We start from the raw sequence: 21,870 nt of genomic DNA, 5'->3' as shown, positions 1-21,870 counted from the left end.
CTCTCATCAATCAATCAATCAATCAATTACTTTTCATGTATGTGAGAGGCACGTCCAGTGGTATTGAAGGGTATTCCCAACTTGGTGTTCAAAGGGTCCTGTGGTGTCTGGGACCACTGAGTCCTTGATTTTTACATCAGTAGGACAAATCTTCTCAGGAAGACTGAATAATTTAGAAAATATCCTGAATATTTGAGAAGAGGAAATCCACTGGCTTTTTTTATTTGCTAGCAATTTCTTACATGTACGTTTCAAAATGGATTGTCTATAAATTAGCTTAGTTTCCTAGTGAGGTATCAAATTTAACTTCTATGTCAAGGGTAGTTATATTCTGCACTTTGTGAACTTTAAAAATGAGTTTAAAGTAATTATATGTGTCCCCATAAAAAGAGCTGAAGGCTCTAGATATATGCAATAAAAAATAAAAAATGACCATCTCCCAGAACATGCTGAATATTTTATAAGCATTTTTTTTGTTGTGATAGAACTAGTCCAAATAGACTGTGTTTAAATGTGCCAGGATAAAGAATCTGAGCAACTTCTGGCAAGTTAGTAGTGATCTTCATTTGCAACAGTATGAAAAATATTAAATAAACCTCATCACTTTAGCCTTCACATTTAAATTCCATCTATTCCACTATAAGCCCAAGTTGGTAAACACAATATAGTCTATTATCAATTTTTTTAGTTTATGAAAAAGATACCAATATGAAGTATTTGAGAAAAGTATTTTTTTCCAGGGAAATCAGATGTGAAAATCAATTATTTTTGGTAATGTTTTACATTCTATGTCAGTATTAATAATTACAGTAATATATAATATGAATATTATAATCTAATAATTATAATAACACATAATATAAATATAATAAATATAACAAGTACTAAGTCAGTTACTAAGTAGTAAATAGCCATTAAAATATAAATGTTTTCATTATTCCCTTTAATATATATCACCCAATTATTTCCAAAAGATCAGAAGGAATTCATAATAGAAGTTGCATCAACAGAGTCAGTGGCTAGGTACTAGAATAAGGGGTTGAGGGAGGGAAGAAATCACCCTGAAATCTCCACTTCTCTGAGAAGGGTTCCTGGATGTGAGGAAAAAGCTAAGGCTTCTCGACAGCTGTTGCAGATGGGGCACTAATGAGCTGCACAGATTTCATTAGGTTGATAATTAAAATATACTCCTTACACCCAAATATGCTTTTCATGTTTAAACAATAATTTTTACTGCAAAGGAAAAAAAAAGAATTGCTCAGCAGTGATTTGATGGCATTTTGTTTGGCTTATCTGCATACACCTTCAGTTACCTGTGTAATATAATCTTCCTCCTGACAGCACTTGTAATTCCACATCCCAGCTGTCAGAGTTTTCATTTGAGGCTGGATTAGCAATCCTTGCTGAATAGCTCTAAAGTTTTTTTTAAATTATTATTTAATGTAAACATCTATCACTAAATCACGTCCCCTTTGCTAATTAATTCCTTACACGGAGTAAATCTCTTGAGCTTCCAGCAATTAAAAAAAATGCAGTCGGAGATTTTTTTCCTGCTATTCTTTTTCCCTACCACCACCTATACAGGGACCAGAAAGTGTTGTCATGGAAACAACAGCTGCTGGGTTATGAGTGACAGGTCTCAGGAGAGAAGTGTCTTGGAAAGGGAACATCTCAAGTTTTAAAAAAAGTGGCAAGGGAGAAACCAACGCAAGCTCTTTTACTAAGCATAGAGGGAGAGCTTAGTGGAAAGGTATATTTAAGCTAGCAAAGAATGAAAGTCGTCTTTTTTCCCTTTCTTTCATCTAACAGAGGAAATGTTTTCCTCCCAAAAGGGAACAGATTTCTTTTAAGTAAATATCAAGCATATGTACATATCTTGGCATAATTACACTTTAAAATTGGGATTCACACTGATGCACCAAATTGGTTGCCTTAGTAATGAGATATCACCCAGGCAACAGATTTGCTGCTCTTTCAGAAAGGAGCAAATCATCTGCTTCCAACTTATGGGGGAGAGGGCAGGAGAAGGGATAACAGTTGTTTCTCATTGGCAACGTTCAAGAGAAGATAAATAAGAAAGAAATTATTTTTGAAGTTACCATTATTTTTCAAATATGTTTTTCTTTCATATTCATCAATTGGCTTGAAGGAGGAAAAAAAGGGGAGAGAAGAAAGGGAGAGACAGGTGGGAGGGAGAGAGGAAGGAGGGGAAAGTAGGGGAGAGGAGGGGGAGCAAGAGAGGAGGGAGAGAGAAGAAAAGATGGTCTGTTTTGCTGAAGTATTTTTCGTGTAAAAGATCCTTGTGTTTGTCAACATGCAAATACTAAATGACATCAATTATTGACTTATAAATAATAGAAAATTTCTTTACAATAATAAAAATCAATGACTTGCAAACTCAGTAATGCTATTGTAATTGCACTGCTTAGTGATACACAGGGGCAATGCTCAGTGTTCAGTAATCATGAAAAAATGTCTTGGAGATGGCAAACATGCTTTAGCTTTTCATTTAGCACATACAGTCTTGCCCAAAATTCTTTCTGTTTGCATGATAAACCAGCAAATATTCAGGATGCTTTCTCATGGGAGGATTTTGATACCTGGCTTGTTCTCCTCCTGTACCTTGCTTTTATCCTCATCGACTTTAGTCATTAATAAGTCAATGACAGTCTAATTGCCAGATGAAGTAGCCACTCTATCTTATTCTGTTGGAATAAATATTCTATGACTTAAGACTTAAAATGTTTATTGTAACTAGGTAGCATGGTTACAACAGTGTACATATATAGTTTCTGACAGAGTTGCTGCACCTTCAACTACTACTGCTGATTATTCCTCCTTGCTTGGAACTTGCTATTTCTTGCTTCCTTGCCTCATATCTCTTGGTCATCTCACCTTGAATACAGCAAGTTCCAAGTGATTAATTTCCTCCATAAAAGCTCTTGCTTCTGTACCCTCTTTCTCCATTTCAATGATTCATAGGACTTGAATACAAGGAACCCAAAGTTGGAAACATGGGATTACTGACTCCTGCCTCTCAGTGCAAGTCAGACCTCCCCAGTGTTTCTCAGATTTTTCCCCATCTCACCTAGCACTTTGATTAAGATATCTCTTATTTTTTTCCTGAGAGTTCTCACTTGGCCATGCTACTACCGATCTTGTTGACCTCTAATCTTCCCCTTGACAGTTTTAAAACTTTAAAGTAGATCAAAATACTTCTTTGAATATGGTTGGAATCGGGCAGAATGGTAAGCTGTTTATTTTTACTTTGAGAAAAAATGTAACAAATACACTTCATGCACAGCTGAGCTTGCAAGAAAGGAAATCACATTCTCAGAGATTGATCAAAAGGTAATTCTGGGGGCTGGAGAGATAGCAAAGCAGTAGGTTGCCTTGCATGCAGCTGATCCAGTACAAATGGTGGTTCGAATCCTGCCATCTCATATGGTCCCCCATGCCTGCCTGGAGTGATTTCTGAGCACAGAGCCAGGAGTAACCCCTGAGATCGCCAGGTGTGGACCACCCCCCCCCGAAAAAAAAAACCCAACAAACAAAAAAGGTAAAATTCTGACAAATTACTAAGAATGTGGAATGATAATCACTCTCATTGTAAGTGGGTACAATCTAATCTTTGGAAAGGGTTGGCCACACCCAGCCATACTCAAGTGTCACTCCTGGCAGTGTGAAAGATTGACCATACAGTCAAGCTCCTTAACTCCTTTACTATTTCTCCAGTCCCTATTCTGGAAAACAACTAGATAAATTTCAGTCCATTAAAGCAGGAGTTATAGCACAGTGGGTAGGGTGTTTACCTTGCATACAGCCAACCCAAATTCGACCCCCAGCATCCTATATAATCTTTGAGCCGGCAAGGAATGATTTCTGAGCACAGAGCCCGAAGTAACCCCTCAGCATCACTGAGTATGGCCATCTCCCCACCCCCTAATTTTTTTTTCAGTCCACTGACTAAAACTTGCATGTGCAGTCTGTGGCCTATTTCCTACAGCAGTATTCTGTAGATGTGATCTGGCCACACTGAGTTCCTTAAGGTAAAAAAGGAATATATGAAAGCACTCAAAAATAATTTCTGTAGTCTTTGAGCTCTCATTAATCTGTAGTGGGGGTTTCATGGATGCTATCACTTTGCTAGTCAACAGAAAACGTATTTATATATTCCTGTACATTTTCTAGAATTTTCCAATGTTAGCTCAGAAATCTTAAAAGTTTAAAAACAATCACTCCATAGAAATTTACTCACTGGTAGACAAAGTAATGCATACAAATATTTATGATTGTGATAGAAGATAGACAAAGAATATATTGTTAGAAAAATAATTTCTTAGGGGCTGGAGAGATAGCATGGAGGTAAGGCATTTGCCCTGCATGCAGAAGGTCAGTGGTTCAAATCCCGGCGTCCCATATGGTCCCCTGAGTCTGCCAGGATCAATTTCTGAGTGTAGAGCCAGTAGTAATCTCTGAGCGTTGCCAGGTGTGACCCCCCAAAAACAAACAAACAAACAAACAAAATTTCTTAAAAATAATTGCAAGTTGAAATTAAACTAATTTGTGAGTTATAGCAGCTTCTCAAAGTGGGCAATACCCCAGCCCCTTCAGGGGACTAGAATGATCCAGGGGTGGTCAACAGAAGCCTTGGATGAAAATAGAGCAATTGCTATTTGCTCACTTACAAGAGATTTTCCAAGAGGAGGAGCAGAATGATTTCTTTTTATTGAAAAGAAAAAGGAGGCAAAATAAGTTGGCAACCTCTAGTTATAGTTACCGTTATGGACTAAAAGAAAAAAAGTTATTTTTCAATTTGGGCCACACCTGGTGGTTCTCAGGGTTACTACTGGTTCTGCATTACTTCTGGCAGTACTCAGCGGACCATATAGGATACCAGGGATTGAATTCAAGTCAAACAAATGTCAGGTAAATGCCCTGCTCATTATACCATAGCTCTAGCCCAAGGGATTTTTTTTTTTTTTTTTTTTTAGAAAAGAAAGAAACCAAGCAAGGGCTGTCTTGGTGAAAAATAAGAAGAGTTAAATGTAGGTTATAGAGATTCGGGAAGGTGCCTTGAGTATGTTAATGATTTAGATGTGTGGGATATCAATAGTTGTGAATCACAGAACTAATAAGATTAAAAGCATACAATCCAGAGTACAACCAAGCTTAAAAATATGCTTGTCCCATGTGCGTAGGTGTGACAGTGTTTCAAACACCCCTCCACCTACTCTCATGCCTCCAGCTGCTTAGGTAGCACCTTTTAAACATCTAATGAACCAATCTTTTTTATTTTTATTTTTTTGGTTTTTGGGTCATATCCAGTGGTGCTTAGGGGTTACTCCTGGCTCTCTGCAGAAATCATTCCTGGCAGGCACTGGGGACCATATGGGATGTTGGGATTCGAACCACCATCTGGCCTGGATCAGCTGCGTGCAAGGCAAATGCCCTACCGCTGAGCTATCTCTCAGGCCTCTAATGAACCAATCTTGAGATGGGACTTTAAAAAGCAGCAAACACTATGTCAGCAGTGTTTCAGACTGGAACCTTGAGATCAGTTGGTAGTGCACTCAGGCCACACTCAGCACTTGCCAACTCTGTTGTTTACTGCCTTTCATTCTAGTTATGTGTGTATTTGTATGTCTCCCCCATTAGATTATACACTCTTTGTGGGCAGGGACTATGTCTTTTTCATCTTCGTATTGCCCATGGCAATCTTGTATAGTGTTTTGCATATAGTAGTTACCCAGTGTTTTTTTAAATAAAGCTATTAATGTTATTAAAATTTTAAAAATGTGCTTGTCAAGGAGGGAGGTGGGGATGGGATGGAAACTGGGGATAGTGATGAAAGAAAGTTAATAGTGGTGATGGGATTAGTACTGAAAAATTGTATGCCTGAAACTCGATCATGTACACATTTGTAAAACACAGTGCCTCAAAACAATTTTTTAAAAGAAGAAATTTAGACTGGAGTGATAGTACAAGGTGTAGGGCGCTTGCTTTGCATGCAGCCAACCTGAGTTCAATTACTGGCACCCTATGTGATCCCCTGAGCCTGCCAGGAGTGATCCTTGAGTGCAGAGCCAGGAGTATCACTGAGCTCTGCCAGGTGTGGCTCCCAAACAAAAACAGATAAATAAGCTAAAAAATAAAATTTAATTGTTGAATAGAGGACTAGATATACCAGTGGGTTGGATCACAAGCTTTGCATGCAGAAGGTCCCAAGATCTTCTGAGCACTGTCAGAAGCAACCCTCAAGCACTGAGCTAGGAGTAGCCCTTGAGCACCACTTGGTATAGCCCCAAAACAAAAACAAGATTATTGAATAGAGAAAAAAAATCAAGTCTCAGAACTTTATACAATATATAACAGAAATAGAAAATTAAGGTAAGCCATCACGGAAATTTTTAATCAATTCAGAGGCTGCCAGCCTTAAACAGCAGTGATTAATGAGGGACCAAAACAGGAAAGGTGCTTGTTGACCCAGCTGCTTTGGGAAGGTAAGTCCTAATGTAGTTCTTTAACATCTGGTTGGATAATAAGGGAAAGGTCAGTCAATATTTACACGTTTGCTATAAAATTCAGGTTTAATCTAATTTTGATCCTCACTGTTACACTGCAGCCATGAATGTTTGCCTCATGACCCATGTGACTCTTTTCTAAGAAGGACAAAGAACTTCCCTGTAACACCAACAAAGCTTTTTTTTTTTTTAAATCAATTCCAAGGTCTGTTGTGGAAAACAAAATTTATCTGCCTATTTTTACAGGAAAGTTTTGTTCTCGATGTGTGTCATAGGAAGTTAACTACACCCACAGACCTTGGTGACAATTAACCCACTGTGTCATCACTGATTTAGTTGTAATAAACTAAGCCTGTATAAATGGTTCATGAAATATAGATTAAGGTCTGTTCTTTTGGTAAACAATTTTTTCAAGGAAAGCTTGAATCTGCTCCAGTAGCTACCCAAACAGTTGGTATCTCTTCTTTGAGTAATCTTCTCCCTTCCACCCTGTCTTGGAAGATTCCCCCTTCTCTGAGCCCCCCCAACGCAATTACTGTCTAGGAACCCCCACAGTGACTCCACCACAATACTCCATCTCACTGGTATGAATGCCAAAACATTTCCCTTCTATATGGCTGCCAGCTTCTTCCTGGTGGAACCCTTTATTGTTGATTTATATGTCCTTATTCAGAAATAAATCTATTACTCATTTAAAAACACATGTGAGTATGACTGTCCCATACAGCCACTTATCAGAAAATTCAAAGGAACAGTTGCTATCTGTTTATTCTCACCATGTACTGAAAAGACCAATCAATAGCCAACAATGATGAAAGACACTTTTTTTCTTTCTCTGTTTTATGACAATAAACGCATTTCTTTTGACCATTAATATTCCCCACACTAAAAAGCTTTGCTGAATGGTACTGGGGGACAAGTTCTCATCGATTGTACAGCAATGTTCTGTCCCCTTCTATAATTGTTTATATCTTGTCAATTGTGATTCAAACACTTTTTCCAACCAAACTCATGGTCAAATCACTTTTATCAAAGCAGTAAAAATAACTTCTACCAGAGTCCATATTCTAGGCAAAAGAGTTGAGTCACTGATTACTTTTCATTACTATACATCTTTCAAGAGTTGATTCGTAATTTCAACATCAACAGTGTTTCCTTGCAACTTAGTAAAAAATATAACTTCGTTCACGTCATGGAAATGACTTTGATGTCTACCAAGGTCATTCAATAAAGGAATTTTTCCAAATTCTATTATTCTTCCTGAGCATGATGCCATTATCCCTTTTGTGGCTAACTTTCTCAATTTTCCCCTCAACAGTATGCAACACATCTGTTTATCCCACAGAGTCTCCCTCTGAATGATGCCAACTGTGGTGTGAATGAATAGGAGCTGAGACTGTGTGTTGATGCAAACCTTGGTTAGCACCACAGCTGTGCATGTGAGCACAGCAATGGATGTGTGATGCTAGTGACTCCAGGTCATCCTAACAATTGGAGATTTTGAAAATAAAAAAGGTTAAAAATATTGTGTATAGCGGACATATATACATATATTTTTATTGGGTTCAAATTCAGTAATTTGAATCTGAACACATTCCAGAACAAATTCTAGTTCTGGGATTTATCATCTGCTTAACCTCCAGCAGTAACTCAGTTATTCTGGAATCAGTTCCCTTTCCTTTTAAATGAATAGTAATAAACACCCGATAAAAGATTTCTTAATTGGTAGATGTAACTGTGCTGGTCTCTTAGTAAAGATTAGCTATATGCTAATACATTTTTTTAAACTTTGAGGCAAAAAGAAATTAATTTCATATAATTATTTTGCTTTTAGTCTGAAAGAAAAATTTGATTGGCTCCATTAAGAATTCAGTGCATTTTGTTTGAAAATAAGGATATGCACATCCTCTGGCTTCATGCTACGAATTGACAAAAATTTGCATTAAGTAATACTTCAGGGAACAGGGCAAATGATCAACTAAACCAATAAAAACCCATTTTCAAATAATGATTCTATTCACACTTTTAAATTTGGTTGAGTTAAAAAATTATTACACTTATCTATGTTAACCTTTGAGATTACTTAGGTGAATAGCTATAATATTTTACTAGTTTCTGATTTTCTATTTCATTATATATTTATAGGCTTGGATGAACCAATTTTATATAATTAACAAGTTCTTGTAATTGGAGTAACAATCCCAAAATCAAATATAATACATCAATATAAGAAGAATGTATTCCTTAAAATTAAATGGTTAATTAGAACATATCAATTAGGCAGCCCTTATGATATAGTAAACTGTAAAATTTTAATCTAACTTTCTGTTTGTTTTGAACCACACTCAGCAGTGATCAGAGTTAATTCCTGGCTGTATGCTCAGGGTTACAACTGGTGGTGCTTGGGAACCATAGAGGTACTGGGGATTGAACCTAGGTTGGTCATGTTCAAGGCAAGCACTTCACCCACTGTAATGTCTGGTGCCATGTTCATTTTTAAAGGACTGAGATGATGTACCACAAAAAATTGCATAAAACAAAAAATTAATATAACAAAGACTAGATGTTCTACTTGCAGTAGGAGTCCCACAGGTCCTACATCTCCTAACCATCTGTGGAAATACATTTCAAAGTCCACTGGGGAAAATGAACATAAATTGCATGAGAATTACTATTAATTGTACAAGGTATAATTGTGACACACAAAAGTCCTTATGGAGATTACACTAAAATGTAAGGGCAAAATGTCAGAATTAATTTGGAATTTCCCTTTAAATAAAAGCCAAATAAAACAAAATGAACAAAGGGCTGGAGCAATAGTACAGCAAATAGGGCACTTGCCTTGCAAAAGGCCAACCTGTGTTCTATTCCCAGCACCCCATATGTTTCCCCATCTCTACTATGAGTGATCTTTGAGTGCAGAGGTAGAAGTAAGTCCTTAACACTGATAACTGTGATCCCAAATCAAAAACTAAAATAATGGCAATAACAATTAACCAAAGAAACAAAACACACATGAAAGCATGAGATAAACACTAAATAAAAATGGCAAAATGGAGGGCTGGAGAGATAGCATGGAGGTAGGGTATTTGCCTTGCATGCAGAAGGACAGTGGTTCGAATCCCGGCATCCCATTTGGTTCCCTGAGCCTACCAGGAGTGATTTCTGAGTGTAGAGGAGTAACCCTTGAGTGCTGCCAGGTGTGACCCAAAAACCAAAAAAAAAAAAAAAAAAGCAAAATGGTGATGATTATTGGAGATGGAAGATGGTAACATAGGAACTGACTATTCTTTTTATTTGAGGATACTTGCAAGTTTTAATAACATTTCAAAAAATTAAACATAATTTCTGTCGAGTTATACTAAATAATTGTTTACTATTTTCCCAAATTCAGAAAATTCAAGAAGCTAAAAGAATACATTTAACATTTTATAGTCAAGAGGCAGTAAAACTTAAAGGAACAAAAGTAGGAGGTAAACAAAATACATAAAATATGTATTAGCTAGAAACAATTTTTAAAAAATTAAACAATTTTTTGAAAGCTAATCAAAAAAAGAATTTAATGGTAATGCATCTGATTCTATAGATATAGCTAAAGTATTTCTCAGAAGAAATCCTATAGTAATAAATGCAATAAATGTAAAGGCGGAAAATGCATTCAAAACCAACTCCATGAATTGAAGAAAGGTCATAATTGGTTCATGCCTGCTCTTTATATTCCAAGAAAGGTGAAGGAATTAATGAAGATTAAAAAAGCAAAGTGACATATTATAAATAAAAGAGATCTGTTTTTTTGAGAAATATATATGTGACCTAAGAGTTGATTAAAAGTAAACACAAATCAAATATGCAAAATAAGCAATAAGAAGGAATGACTAAAGATACAAGAAAATGAAAAGAAACTTAGAGTACTTTGATTCTATTCAGTGAAATTTTGAGAATCTCAGTGACTTTCCTTAGGAAAACGTGCTAGTAAATCCAGTCCCACAAAAGTAGACAAATCAACTACATCAGGAACTAGAGAATGCTGTTGAGGAGTTCTGCTCCGAATTAGCACCTCTTTCAGATGTCTTCATGGGCAACTAGCCTAAACAAATTCATATGCTATAAAGACTATTTCAAAATAAGGAAAAGAAGGAAGAGAATTTGAGTTATTTTGCTGGGGCAAAATATATCAATTACAAATTATATATATATAATTCTACTATATATATATATATATTAGAATTCTCTCAACTGATTGATCAAAAGAGAAAAAAAGATCACATGAGTATTCCAAAAGTCTTAAGGCCACAGTTTATTCTTGTTAAGGCTCTTACTAGATGGGTAACATGTTTACAGCCTCAAAATCATCAATCTCACATAGCATATACTCTAGGACCACAAAATTCCTCCAACTCCTGCTTTTAGAAATTACTTGGGGACCATATAGGATGCCAGGGATTGAAGCCAGGTTAGTGAAAATGAACGTCCTACTAGTTGAGCTATCACTCCAGCCCAAGAGACTGCTCTCTTAGAAAGGTTTGCCTAAAAGGCAGGCCCTTGACTGGTACTGGGGAACTCAACAGTTATACTATAGCTATACGATAGTTCCTTATAGTATATAAGACTTCCTGCTTGCATAATAAAAGTGGCCCAAAGTGTTAAATACTGCTTCTACAAACTATGTGGTTTGTGCTAAACAGCTGATTTCCATCCAAAAGCCTGAGGTCAGGGTGTATAATGGCAAGAGATGCCAACAGGACCAGCCCCACTAAAGACACTGGAACCAGAACCTTTGCAAAAAACATTTGGTAGCTGCTGTCTCAAATCATTTCAGTGAAGGCTCTGGGTTCCTCTGTCTAGCACCCCTTCTCTCACTTTGCTCTGTTCCCTTCTCTCACTTTGCTCTCTACCTTGTTATGGTTAATTAATTTCACTTGTGAGAATAATGACATAAGAGTCTCATAAATCCTCACAGAGAATCACTGGAGAGTAGGAGGAGAGAAGGTCTGGGGAAAGGGCTTTAATATAGGGTGTGGACATGAGAGGGTAGACAGAGAAAGTTAGTGTAAGAAAGGGTAACATAATATTGCAAACATAAGATAAGGATGCTCATGAAACTCACTGGGAGTTCTGTTCTCAGTCACGACAGTGGAGCCGTACAGAGAAACCCACAGGGATGGACAATGGGTACATAAGGAATGTCTACAGTCCTGTATGCTTCTCTATACTGCTTGACTGTTTTTACACCAAATATACTTTAATGAGAAAGCCAGAAAGGAAAAAAGAAAAACCCTATCTTTTATTTAAGAAGAAAAGTGTAGAGGCCAGAGCAATAGTAAAACAGGTAGGGTGCTTGCCTTGCATGCAGCCGGCCTGAGTTCAAACCCTGGCATCCCATATGGTTCATGAGTCTACTACGAGTACCAGGAATAATACCTGAGTACCACAGCATCTGAGCACCATTGGGTCTGCTCTATCCCACCCACCCCCCAAAAAAAACCAACAAGGAAAAGTATTACTTAAAATGGCCCGTTCTACCATTCTGGAGGGGAAATGTGCTTGCCACAGAGGCAGGTTGGGGGGGTGGGAGTGGGAGAAACTGATGTTGGAATATTGTATGCTTGAAAGTCAATCACAAATATCTTTGTAACTTTGTAATTCATAATGATTCAATAAAAAATAAATAAAATTGCCTGCTCTGATGCTGCCTATCCTACAGCCCATTTGGCCCATAAGTGGACACAATACATGAAGGTAAGGTGACTGATGAGCTGCTCCCAGATACTGACAGAAATTGCCCCTCATTTTATGGTTTTTGGAGTTGGTCTAGAGAACATGATCATGATATCACATCGATCACTGCCTGTAGTGATCTGGCTGAAAATTGGGAGGAAGAGTCTAATTTTCTACTCCACTGCCCTGAGGGAAAGAAATGCAAGAGCTATGAGCAGAAGAGTATACAGGATGGCTTTCTGTCTTTGTGGCATGCGGGATGGTTTTGGAAGGAGCAGACCCTTCTTCTTTTAGACTAATTTCTTGCTGTAGACTGAGAGGAAGAACTGGAAGAGGTGCAGATACTGGGAATTATTTTTATTTTCATGTATGAGCTGACCTGTGCTAGCATCTTTGTTTTTTTTTGTTGTTGTTGTTTTTTCGGGCCACACCCATTTGGTGCTCAGGGGTTATTCCTGGCTAAGCGCTCAGAAATTGCCCCTGGCTTGGGGGGACCATATGGGACACCAGGAGATTGAACCGTGGTCCTGATCCTTGGCTAGCGCTTGCAAGGCAGACACCTTACCTCTAGCGCCACCTCGCCGGCCCCCTGTGCTAGCATCTTAAGTATGATTTGGGGAGTGGAGGAGAGAGGCAGAGGCTTCTCTCTGGCTTGCAGAAATGTGAGGGAATTCTGGGACACACTAACTATACAACTAAATATCATTCATACTGGAACACCTTTTTTGTTTTTGGGTCACACCTGGTGGTGCTCAGTGTTACTTCTAGTACTCCTAATGGGCTCAGGGATGCTGGAGATAAAACATGAGTCAGCCATTTGCAAAGTAAGTACCCTACTTGCTTTATACTGGTCCCCATACTGGAACACATTTAAGATGAAAGGAAACAATGGTCATAAACCAGGATAGTCTCAAGCAAACTAAAGGTATGGAAATCATGGTTCAGAGCCAAACCCTGAAAGGAAACTCAATCTCTTGGGTAGATAGATTTAAGAAAGAATCATATCTTCGAAAAAAGACAACAAAAACACCATATAAAGTACTGAGGAACCAGAAAATAGATTTGAATATACAGAAGAAAAGATGCATGAATAGACTTACTATGTCAGAGATCTAACCATAAAACTCAGAAGCTATCTTAAGACACTAAATAAAAACATATAAGTAGTAGTTAACAGGGGCTGGGAATGTGGCTCAGCAGTGGTATATATGCCTTTCATGTATTAGGCCCTGGGTTCAATTCCCAGAAACTAAAACAAAACTCTTAGTGGGAGAAAAATATTTCAGGAAGAAACACAATTTAGCATTCCATTGCAAAAGTTTTCCTGAGTTTCAGGAAGAATAAATGTAAAAATTCAACTAAGATTCTGGCAATTGGAAGAGAGAAGGAAAATTTCATTGTTTGCTCATGACATAATCATCTCCTCATCAAGAAAAAGCAACAGAATCAACATATCTGCATAAAGAAAAATTACATAAGCCAATATCATTTCTCTGCACCAACTCTGCTAAATAGAAAACTTAGAAGAAATTAATAGCTGCTGAAGCTAAAGTAGTATCTCAAAGGGCTAGTGTACATGTCTGGCATAGATGTCTGGAGTTCAATCCACAGCACTGCACGGCTACCAGAGCACCTCTGGGTGTAGTCCTGTTGGGTCCGAGCACTGTCCTGGGTATGGTGCTGATAGTGCCTAGACTCACTAGGTCCAAGCAGCTCTGTATTGTAGAGCCCATCAAAGTGTTCAACTATTACCTGGGTCCTCTGAACACTGTTTGTGAGGTTTCTCCCAAATTCATAGGAGCAACAAGAACAATAAAGTAAGTAGAAATTAACCATGAATTCATTAGGCCTCTCTAGGTCTAAAAATCAATGAAATTATTTAAAATAAACATTTTTATACTCCTGAGATGACCTAACATTGCAAAAATGTCACTTCAAATGAATCTATGAATTCAATCTATAAATGCAGTCTGATAACAAATATTGTTTAATTTAATGAACTCAAAAAGCACACATAAAATTTATTATCACTGTTTTACATCTAGGTCAATCAACTTAATAAAGTCCAAGTAGGGAAAATGGGTTTAATCTACCATTGGGTAAGAGACACTATAATAAAAATGGTAGCCTTTTCAAAATAAAAATTATTAATATATAAAAAATGGTAGGCTTCATATAAAACCATGCAAAAACAAAATGTAACAGAAAAGAACATGTAGTACAGAGATAGATAGAATGTGTGTATGTGTATATAAGTAGACCTGGGAATCAAATGATAAACATACCTTAAATCTAAGGGGAAAAGGAGGTTATTTAGTAGAGAATATTGAGAAATTTTCATTTGCCATATAAAATAAAATCATACTAATTTCTTACTTATTTACTTCTTTATTGTTTTTAGGTCAAACCCAGATTTGCTCAGCAGTTACTTTTGGCTGTGCAGTCAGGAATTACTCCTGGCAGTGCACAGAGGACCATATATGATACGGGGGATAGAAACTGGGTTGGTTGCATGAAAGGCAAGGGCCTTACTTGCTCTACTATCTCTTTGGCCCAATATTACTACTATTTAAAAACCACAGAGATAAGTAGATAGTAAAAGCACTAAAGAACTAAATGGGAAAGGAAAAATGATAGTCCATAGAATAAAATACAAATAGGATTTCTGTGATCTTCCGACTAATATTGCAAAAGACAAAATGTAAGGTAAAAACTGAAGAATTCAATTGTGCCAAATTAAATGCTCTTTCACCAAGTACATTATGAGTAAAGTACTCTAGAATATCTGCAGAATAAGAAATGCCTTAATAAAGTTTAAGATAAGAAATTAATTCTAAAATATTCAAGAAATTTCTATTTAGCAACTAGAAAATGATACCAACTCCAATAGGAAAATGAACCAATCTACAGAAAAACCCTAAAAGCATGGGACCAGAGCAATAGGACAGCAAGGAAGGTGTTTGCCTTGCATGCAGCCCACCTGTATTCAACCCCCGTATAGTCCCCCAGGCCTTCCTTCAGGAGTAGTTATTGAATGCAGAGCCAGAAGTAATCCCTGAGCATCTCTGGGTGTGCCTCAAAAACAAAAACAAAAACGAAATAACAGCCAAAAAAAAAAAAACCAAAAAAAAACCTAAAAGCAAACACATATTAGGTACTCATTTACTGATGATCAGAAAAATACAAAGTAAAATGAGAGATGTAAAATAAAATAAAATAAAATAAAAGTAAAATAGCTTAGTCAGTAACATTAGACAACTGCAGGATATAGTGAAGAATATGGCTACATTGTGATCCCCATACATAGATAGTGCAAACTACAGGCATGCTAGAGAGGAAGCTGACAGGATTTATGCCCTATGACCCAGCAATTTTCCTCCTGGTTTATATCCCCAAAGACATTTTAATAGATGCACATGATTTAATAAAATATACATATACCTTCAAACAAACAAACAAACACACATTAAAATGGTTTGGATGAGGACCAGGGAAGTAATATAGGAGATAAGGCATTTTTGGCTTGAATAAGGCTGGCCAAGGTTTGATTCCCAGCGTATGATCTCTGAACACCACCCAGGGTCACTTATAAACACAAAGCCAGGATATGTTCTGAAACATCACTGGATGTGGCCCAACCCTTTCCTCATCTCCACTCCTCATGTTCAAATAAAATGGTTCATATAAAAGGTATGGAAACCAGTAAAAGAAATACATGAGAGAGAATGAAATATGGGGCCCTGAGTAGGTCAGTGATAGGTACCACAATCTAATGAGCACCACTTAATTCAGACCTCAAGTCAAGTGCTGATGGGGAAAAAAATGGGTAATGGAAATTAATGGAACTGGTTTCACGCATATAAGCAAAACTTTTGATAAAAGATAAATAATGCAGGGCCAGAGAGATAGCATGGAGGTAAGGCATTTGCCTTTCATGCAGAAGGTCATAGGTTCGAATCCCAGCATCCCATATGGTCCCCCGTGCTTCCCAGGAGCAATTCTGAACATGGAGCCAGGAGTAACCCCTGAGCATTGCCAGGTGAGACCCAAAAACCAAAAAAAAAAAAAAAAAGATAAATAACGGGGCTGGAGAGATAGCATGGAGGTAGGGTGTTTGCCTTGCATGCAGAAGGACGGTGGTTTGAATTCTGACACCTCATATGGTCCCCGTGCCTGCCAGGAGCGATTTCTGAGCAGAGCCAGGAATAACCCTGAGTGCTGCTGGGTGTGATGCAACCGCCTCCCCAAAAGATAAATAAGTACATTACATGACCTGAGTTGGGGACGATGACAGCTCAGACATTGACAGCTTAAAATACCAGAACAAAATGTTTTCTGATTGGAAAAGCTAAAATAACTGACTTTACATAGCTAAGTATATGTATAAATATATATATTAAATATGTATTAAATACATTTAAGTAATTACATAAACAAGTAAAATAAATAATTTTAATTAAATGAATAAATACATGATCATTTCCATGTATGAAGAAAATAATCTAAGATGTGTGTAGACACAAAAAAAAGCATACCATTGTGAATGCTCTTGAATAAAAAAAAAATAACTCAACAAAAGTTTTATGAACATAAGAGCAAGTGAGGGAGAGTGTTCAAAGGGCTGAGTGAATGCCCTGCCTGTCGAGGCTCTGGGTTGATCCCGGGAACCACCAGGAGTGATTCTCAAACACTGAACTGGGAACAGCTTCTAAGCACTGCCTAGTGTGGACCCCTAAAGGAATAAAACATAAAAGCAAGCCCTGCCTTTGCTTTGTTTTTGCTGGTGCTTGAGGCTTACTCCTGTTAAGGCTTGGGAGACCTTAGGGGTACTAGGGATTGAACCTGAGTCAGCCACATGCAAAACAAGCACCATACCTGCTGTACTCTCAATCTCTCTGACTTCCTACGACCTATCTTTAAATATGAGACATGACATTACCTTTTGCAGAAAAAGGACAATCCTTTGGAGCATCTGGGAACGACGTTCTTCCAATGTAAATAATGTTCGGGGTGTTCGAATGAAAATTTTGGTCTTTCCATAGGCTACATCATCCTGAAAACCACAACCTTCAATCAGTTTTTTGACAGCCTCTTTGTCAGAAGGGAGGTCATGATTAGGCCAGGTGAATTCAGAGATCATCTTGTATCTGGGTGAAAACGAAATAAACAAACCAGGAAGCAAATTATGGGAGAAGAACTACACAAACTCAATAAATGCAAAAATGCTATTTAATAAAATTCAAGTTGCATCATAGAAATAAAAGAAACAGTTTCTTAACGAACTAGGAATAGAAGTAAATATTATTAGCCTGATAAGAAATGTTATAAAAAAAAAAACGCTTTAAACAAGATACAATATTTCTTTAAAACAATTTGTACTAAATTAGGGATGCAAAGATAACTGCCTTCACCTAATAAAGACTGTTTACCACAAACTAATACAAATAACATTTGTAAGAGGCAATGCCTGGGAACATGTTCCTTTATTAGAAAATAAATCCTTTAAATTGAGTTTCTGTAATTTACACATCTGTAGCTCTGAGAGGTGTAACTATACTCAAAGTAAGCAAAGATCCAGAAGTCAAAGAAGATATTTCTTATTGATACATCTTAGTAAAAGAAGTTCAATTTCTGGCCCAATATGGTAAAGAAAAAGTCCACAGATCAGGAACTCAGAGAAATTCCTGCTAATTCCAGGGAAGTCTATCTCCTCCACTCTTTCGTTCACTCAATTAGCATTCACTTGGTCTTCTACATGTGCTGGTGCATTATCCTACATGAGGAGAACCCAATATTTATTGGTGTGCTTTTATGTTTCTTCTTTAGTCTCTTCTTACCTGTGAAGAAACTTCTCATATGTTTGGCGAAAAGCAAAGCCTGCACGTCGCACCCTCACATTTTCCAAAAGTCCAAGATACTCTACTTGGTGTCGACAGCGCTCATCATCAAATATCTGTGGGGATTTCTTGTCATTGGGTTTGATGCAACGCACATAATACGGTTCCTAAAAAAATAAATCAGCAAATGGTTACATTTCCCTGGAGAAACATCCCAGATGCAGTACATTAACACATACTTAGTGTTACTTGTATCAAATTAAAAACTCTATGCCTCTAGTTTTCTAGGCATTAGAATACACATGTGAATAAAGTAATTTTCCTCTTTTCAGATTGGAAGTTCTCACACATTCAGTTAAAATTTTGTTCTATTACATTTTAGGGTAATATGAAGGAAGAAATAAATAAAATATGAAAACATCAAGTATTTTTCTATTTACAGAATCATGACTAAAAGTAATAGAAAAATATTTTAGTAAAAATAAAGATAGCAGTAGTGGTAAGGAGAAATCAAGATAAAAATGCAAAATATTAGGTAGAACTTTGGCACATAAGTATCCATGGATGTCATTATTGCATTAACTTATGCTTCTGGGAAAGATGAAAATTTATGAGTAATAAGTTTCAAAATCACCTGTAGGTGTCAGTGAAGTTAAGAAAGACCCTAGTGTGAAATTCTTCCCTGTATGTCACTTAACTTTTGTACCATGTATTAGGTCATAACTCCCTTTCAAAATAAATCTGGCATTGGCATTAGGTCCTGGTACACTAACGTTAACAAAATATCATTGAGTGAGTCATTGAGGTCAAATATATCATACTTGAGTAAAGTGGACACTGTGCCTTTTTGGAATCAGGCTTCACTTTAGTTAACAGAGTCCTTTGTTGTTAAATAAAGCAGTTTTGAGTTCCACTGGAGACGGGAGGCAAAAAGGAGTAATGCATAATTTAAAGAGAAGAGACTGAAAGCAGGTGGATGTACATCTTGAAGAGAGTTAAAAGTGCTCACGAGGCAGGCAGAGGCCATATCTCCAGCTGCCATGATGCCTTCCAGGGTGGAAAGCAATGCTGGTTTCTTCCCGTTTTCCAAGTCCTGCTATATACACTTATTACTGCTGCTGGGGCACACTGCAACAAATTTAGTGGCTTGAGGTAAAACAAATATATTGTTAGTTCTAAAATGAGTCTTCCTGGACTAAAAATCCAAGTGTCTGCAGAACAGTTACTTTCTGCAGACTCTTTGAGAGAATTAGCTTAAAAAACCTTTTTTAAGGAGAGTGAGCTCATAGGGCTGGATTGCACTGGACACAATTTGAGCCCTGCCACTGCTTGGTCCCCAGAGTACTGTTAGATATTCCCTAAGTACAGAACTGAGAGGAGTGCTAGCAACACTAGACATGATTTCAAAGCAAAAATTAAACTAACAAAATCTTTTCTAGCTTCTGAATTGCCATTATTCCTTGACTTTTGTCTTTCTTCTACCTTCAAAGCCAGCCATGGCCATTTGAATCTGCATGATAACATGGTTTTTACTCTACTGCCTTCGTCTTCCCCTCTGACAATCCCCTAAATTACAACTATTGGGTCTACAGGATACAGGTTAAGTAGGCCACAGTGGGCATTGCTCAGGGGTTGCTCTTGGTTCTGAGCTCAGAAATTACTCCTGGTGGAGTGAGGGGACCCTAAGGGATGCCAGGGATTGAACCTGGGCTGATGACATGCAAGGAAAGTGCCCCACATGCTATACTATTGTTCAGCCTTAAATTTACATTTTTTTTTTTTTTTTGGTTTTTGGGCCACACCCGGCGGTGCTCAGGGGTTACTCCTGGCTGTCTGCTCAGAAATAGCTCCTGGCAGGCACGGGGGACCATATGGGACACCGGGATTCGAACCAACCACCTTTGGTCCTGGATCGGCTGCTTGCAAGGCAAACACCGCTGTGCTATCTCTCCGGGCCCAAATTTACATTTTAAAGCCAGATACTTAGCATCTTTAAATCATCTACAACTTTTTCTTTCCACATAGGTAATATGTTCATAGGATCTGGGGATTAGGAAGCAGTTCACTAGAAAGCCCCTTTAAGTGATCAAACGTTGGGAACTTTTAGGTAGAGAATGAGTTCATCCTTAAGACAATGATTTTATTTAATCAACCTTAAGTAATAAAATATTATAAAACAATTAGGGCACCAAAGCTCAAAGAGCATCCTGCTTGGTGAACACATTGATAAACTGGGACCTGCCTCCTCGGGGACAGAAGCTCCTGCTCTGGAAGTTCCCAGACCTTCTGGACCATGTCATCCTCTGTATCTCCTCATCTGCTGTTCTGGTAGTGAGTGTCAGAACTGAACTGCCGAACACTGAGCAGGTGGCAGAACTCTGAAGAGGCCATAAGCCTTCCTAGCACACTATAGAATGAAAACATTTCCAATATCTTTGTAGTACTTCCCCTCAAGAAAAGGGTTTTCTATCCTTGTCTTTCTAGCCTTGACTCAGGCTGGCCTTGTGATAAATAAAACCTTTAACTGGGTTACTTGTGGGGACTCAGCCGTGAGAGTTTTGCTCCATTGGAATACTTCTTCCATCAGGTGGAGAGACCCTGGAATGAAGTCTAAGATGAAGAAAGACCACAAATCTCAGCCATTCAGCATGATATAAGTCAGCATTTTAGACTGTCCAGCCCTAGTTAAATGCTACTGCTCAGAGAGGTCAGTTCTAGTTAACAGCCAGAGGCAGAATTGGACAATCATTAGAAGCATGAGAAATGGTAAACTTGTTGGTATCTTAAGCACTGTATTTCAGAGGGCTTGTTAGGCACTAATTAGTAACTGATAACTCTTCCCTCTTCTGGAACATCAATTTTCGGTTCAGATACTAATTAATAAATTGATATTATAAAGCACAAGTAGAATCTCAATTTGAAACAGCAATGGATGATCAAATGTTAACTAAATCTGTAAAAACGTTCAAATGGAACATTTATATGGGGACAATAGTAGCTCACTATTAAAAAGGAATTTTTTTTAAGTTTAATTCAAACTTAATGAGATGGGGAAATGAACGGTGGGGGAATGATCACTGAGGATTTTTTTCAAGCTTCTTGGGATGGTAATATGGTCATTGCCTTGTCAATACAAGAAACAGCACTGGGAACAGTGAATGCTGAAATGCTACTATATCTAGCCATTCATTTTGGTACTGGTGTAATAGAATTAACATGACACAGAATTAGGATAGTTGGGTGTTAGTTGTCTCTGCTCTTAATTAGCTATGATCAAATCCCTCTGGATCCCTCTGGACCAAATACTCTAATTTACAGAAGCAGGATATTAGGATATTTAGTAATGACAGACTAGATAATTTAAACCAACACCCGCTCTAGGAAGATCTAGAATATGCAAACAAAATACATAAAACATGTGTTGAGGACATTTTAACACAAACAAGATGGTGCAGAAGTAAAGAGCCAAAATTCAGGAGTGGAAGAAAGCTGTGAAAGAACAGTTATGTTTGAGGTTATTTCTTGGGGAATTTACTGACAATTGAAGAGGTGGCTAGAACCACATAGTCTTGTGGAACAAGTGGGGCAAAAATTAGAGAGTAAAACTCAAGAAGCTGGAAGTAACACACAAACCACTCTCCCTTCGGATCCCGAGAAGCAGCCAGTAACAACATGGGCAAATCAGAAATAAGCAGTTCCTCACAATAAACCAGGATTCATCTTAAAATTACTTTAACCCTTGAAATTGGAAATTGATGATTTAGAAGACTAGTAATTATAAACAATACAGG

At 37.5% G+C, this 21,870-nt stretch overlaps 1 protein-coding gene across 1 annotated transcript in view; it reads right to left on the bottom strand.

Annotated features, from left to right (window-relative positions):
• Positions 1 to 21,870, bottom strand: part of MYO1D (myosin ID) — a 399,577-nt gene that overhangs the window by 212,381 nt on the left and 165,326 nt on the right. Inside the window, exons 15-16 of the mRNA XM_049771384.1 lie at positions 18,080 to 18,246; positions 17,182 to 17,389 (exon numbers count right to left, since the gene is read on the bottom strand). Of these exons, the coding sequence (XP_049627341.1) occupies positions 17,182 to 17,389; positions 18,080 to 18,246 (375 nt within the window). The remainder of the gene's footprint in view (positions 1 to 17,181; positions 17,390 to 18,079; positions 18,247 to 21,870) is intronic.

The sequence above is a fragment of the Suncus etruscus genome, chromosome 1 (assembly GCF_024139225.1).
Source record: "Suncus etruscus isolate mSunEtr1 chromosome 1, mSunEtr1.pri.cur, whole genome shotgun sequence".
Taxonomy (NCBI): Eukaryota; Metazoa; Chordata; class Mammalia; order Eulipotyphla; family Soricidae; genus Suncus; species Suncus etruscus.
The sequence above is the reverse complement of the archived record's forward strand: the minus strand, read 5'-3'. Positions and strand labels throughout refer to the sequence as shown.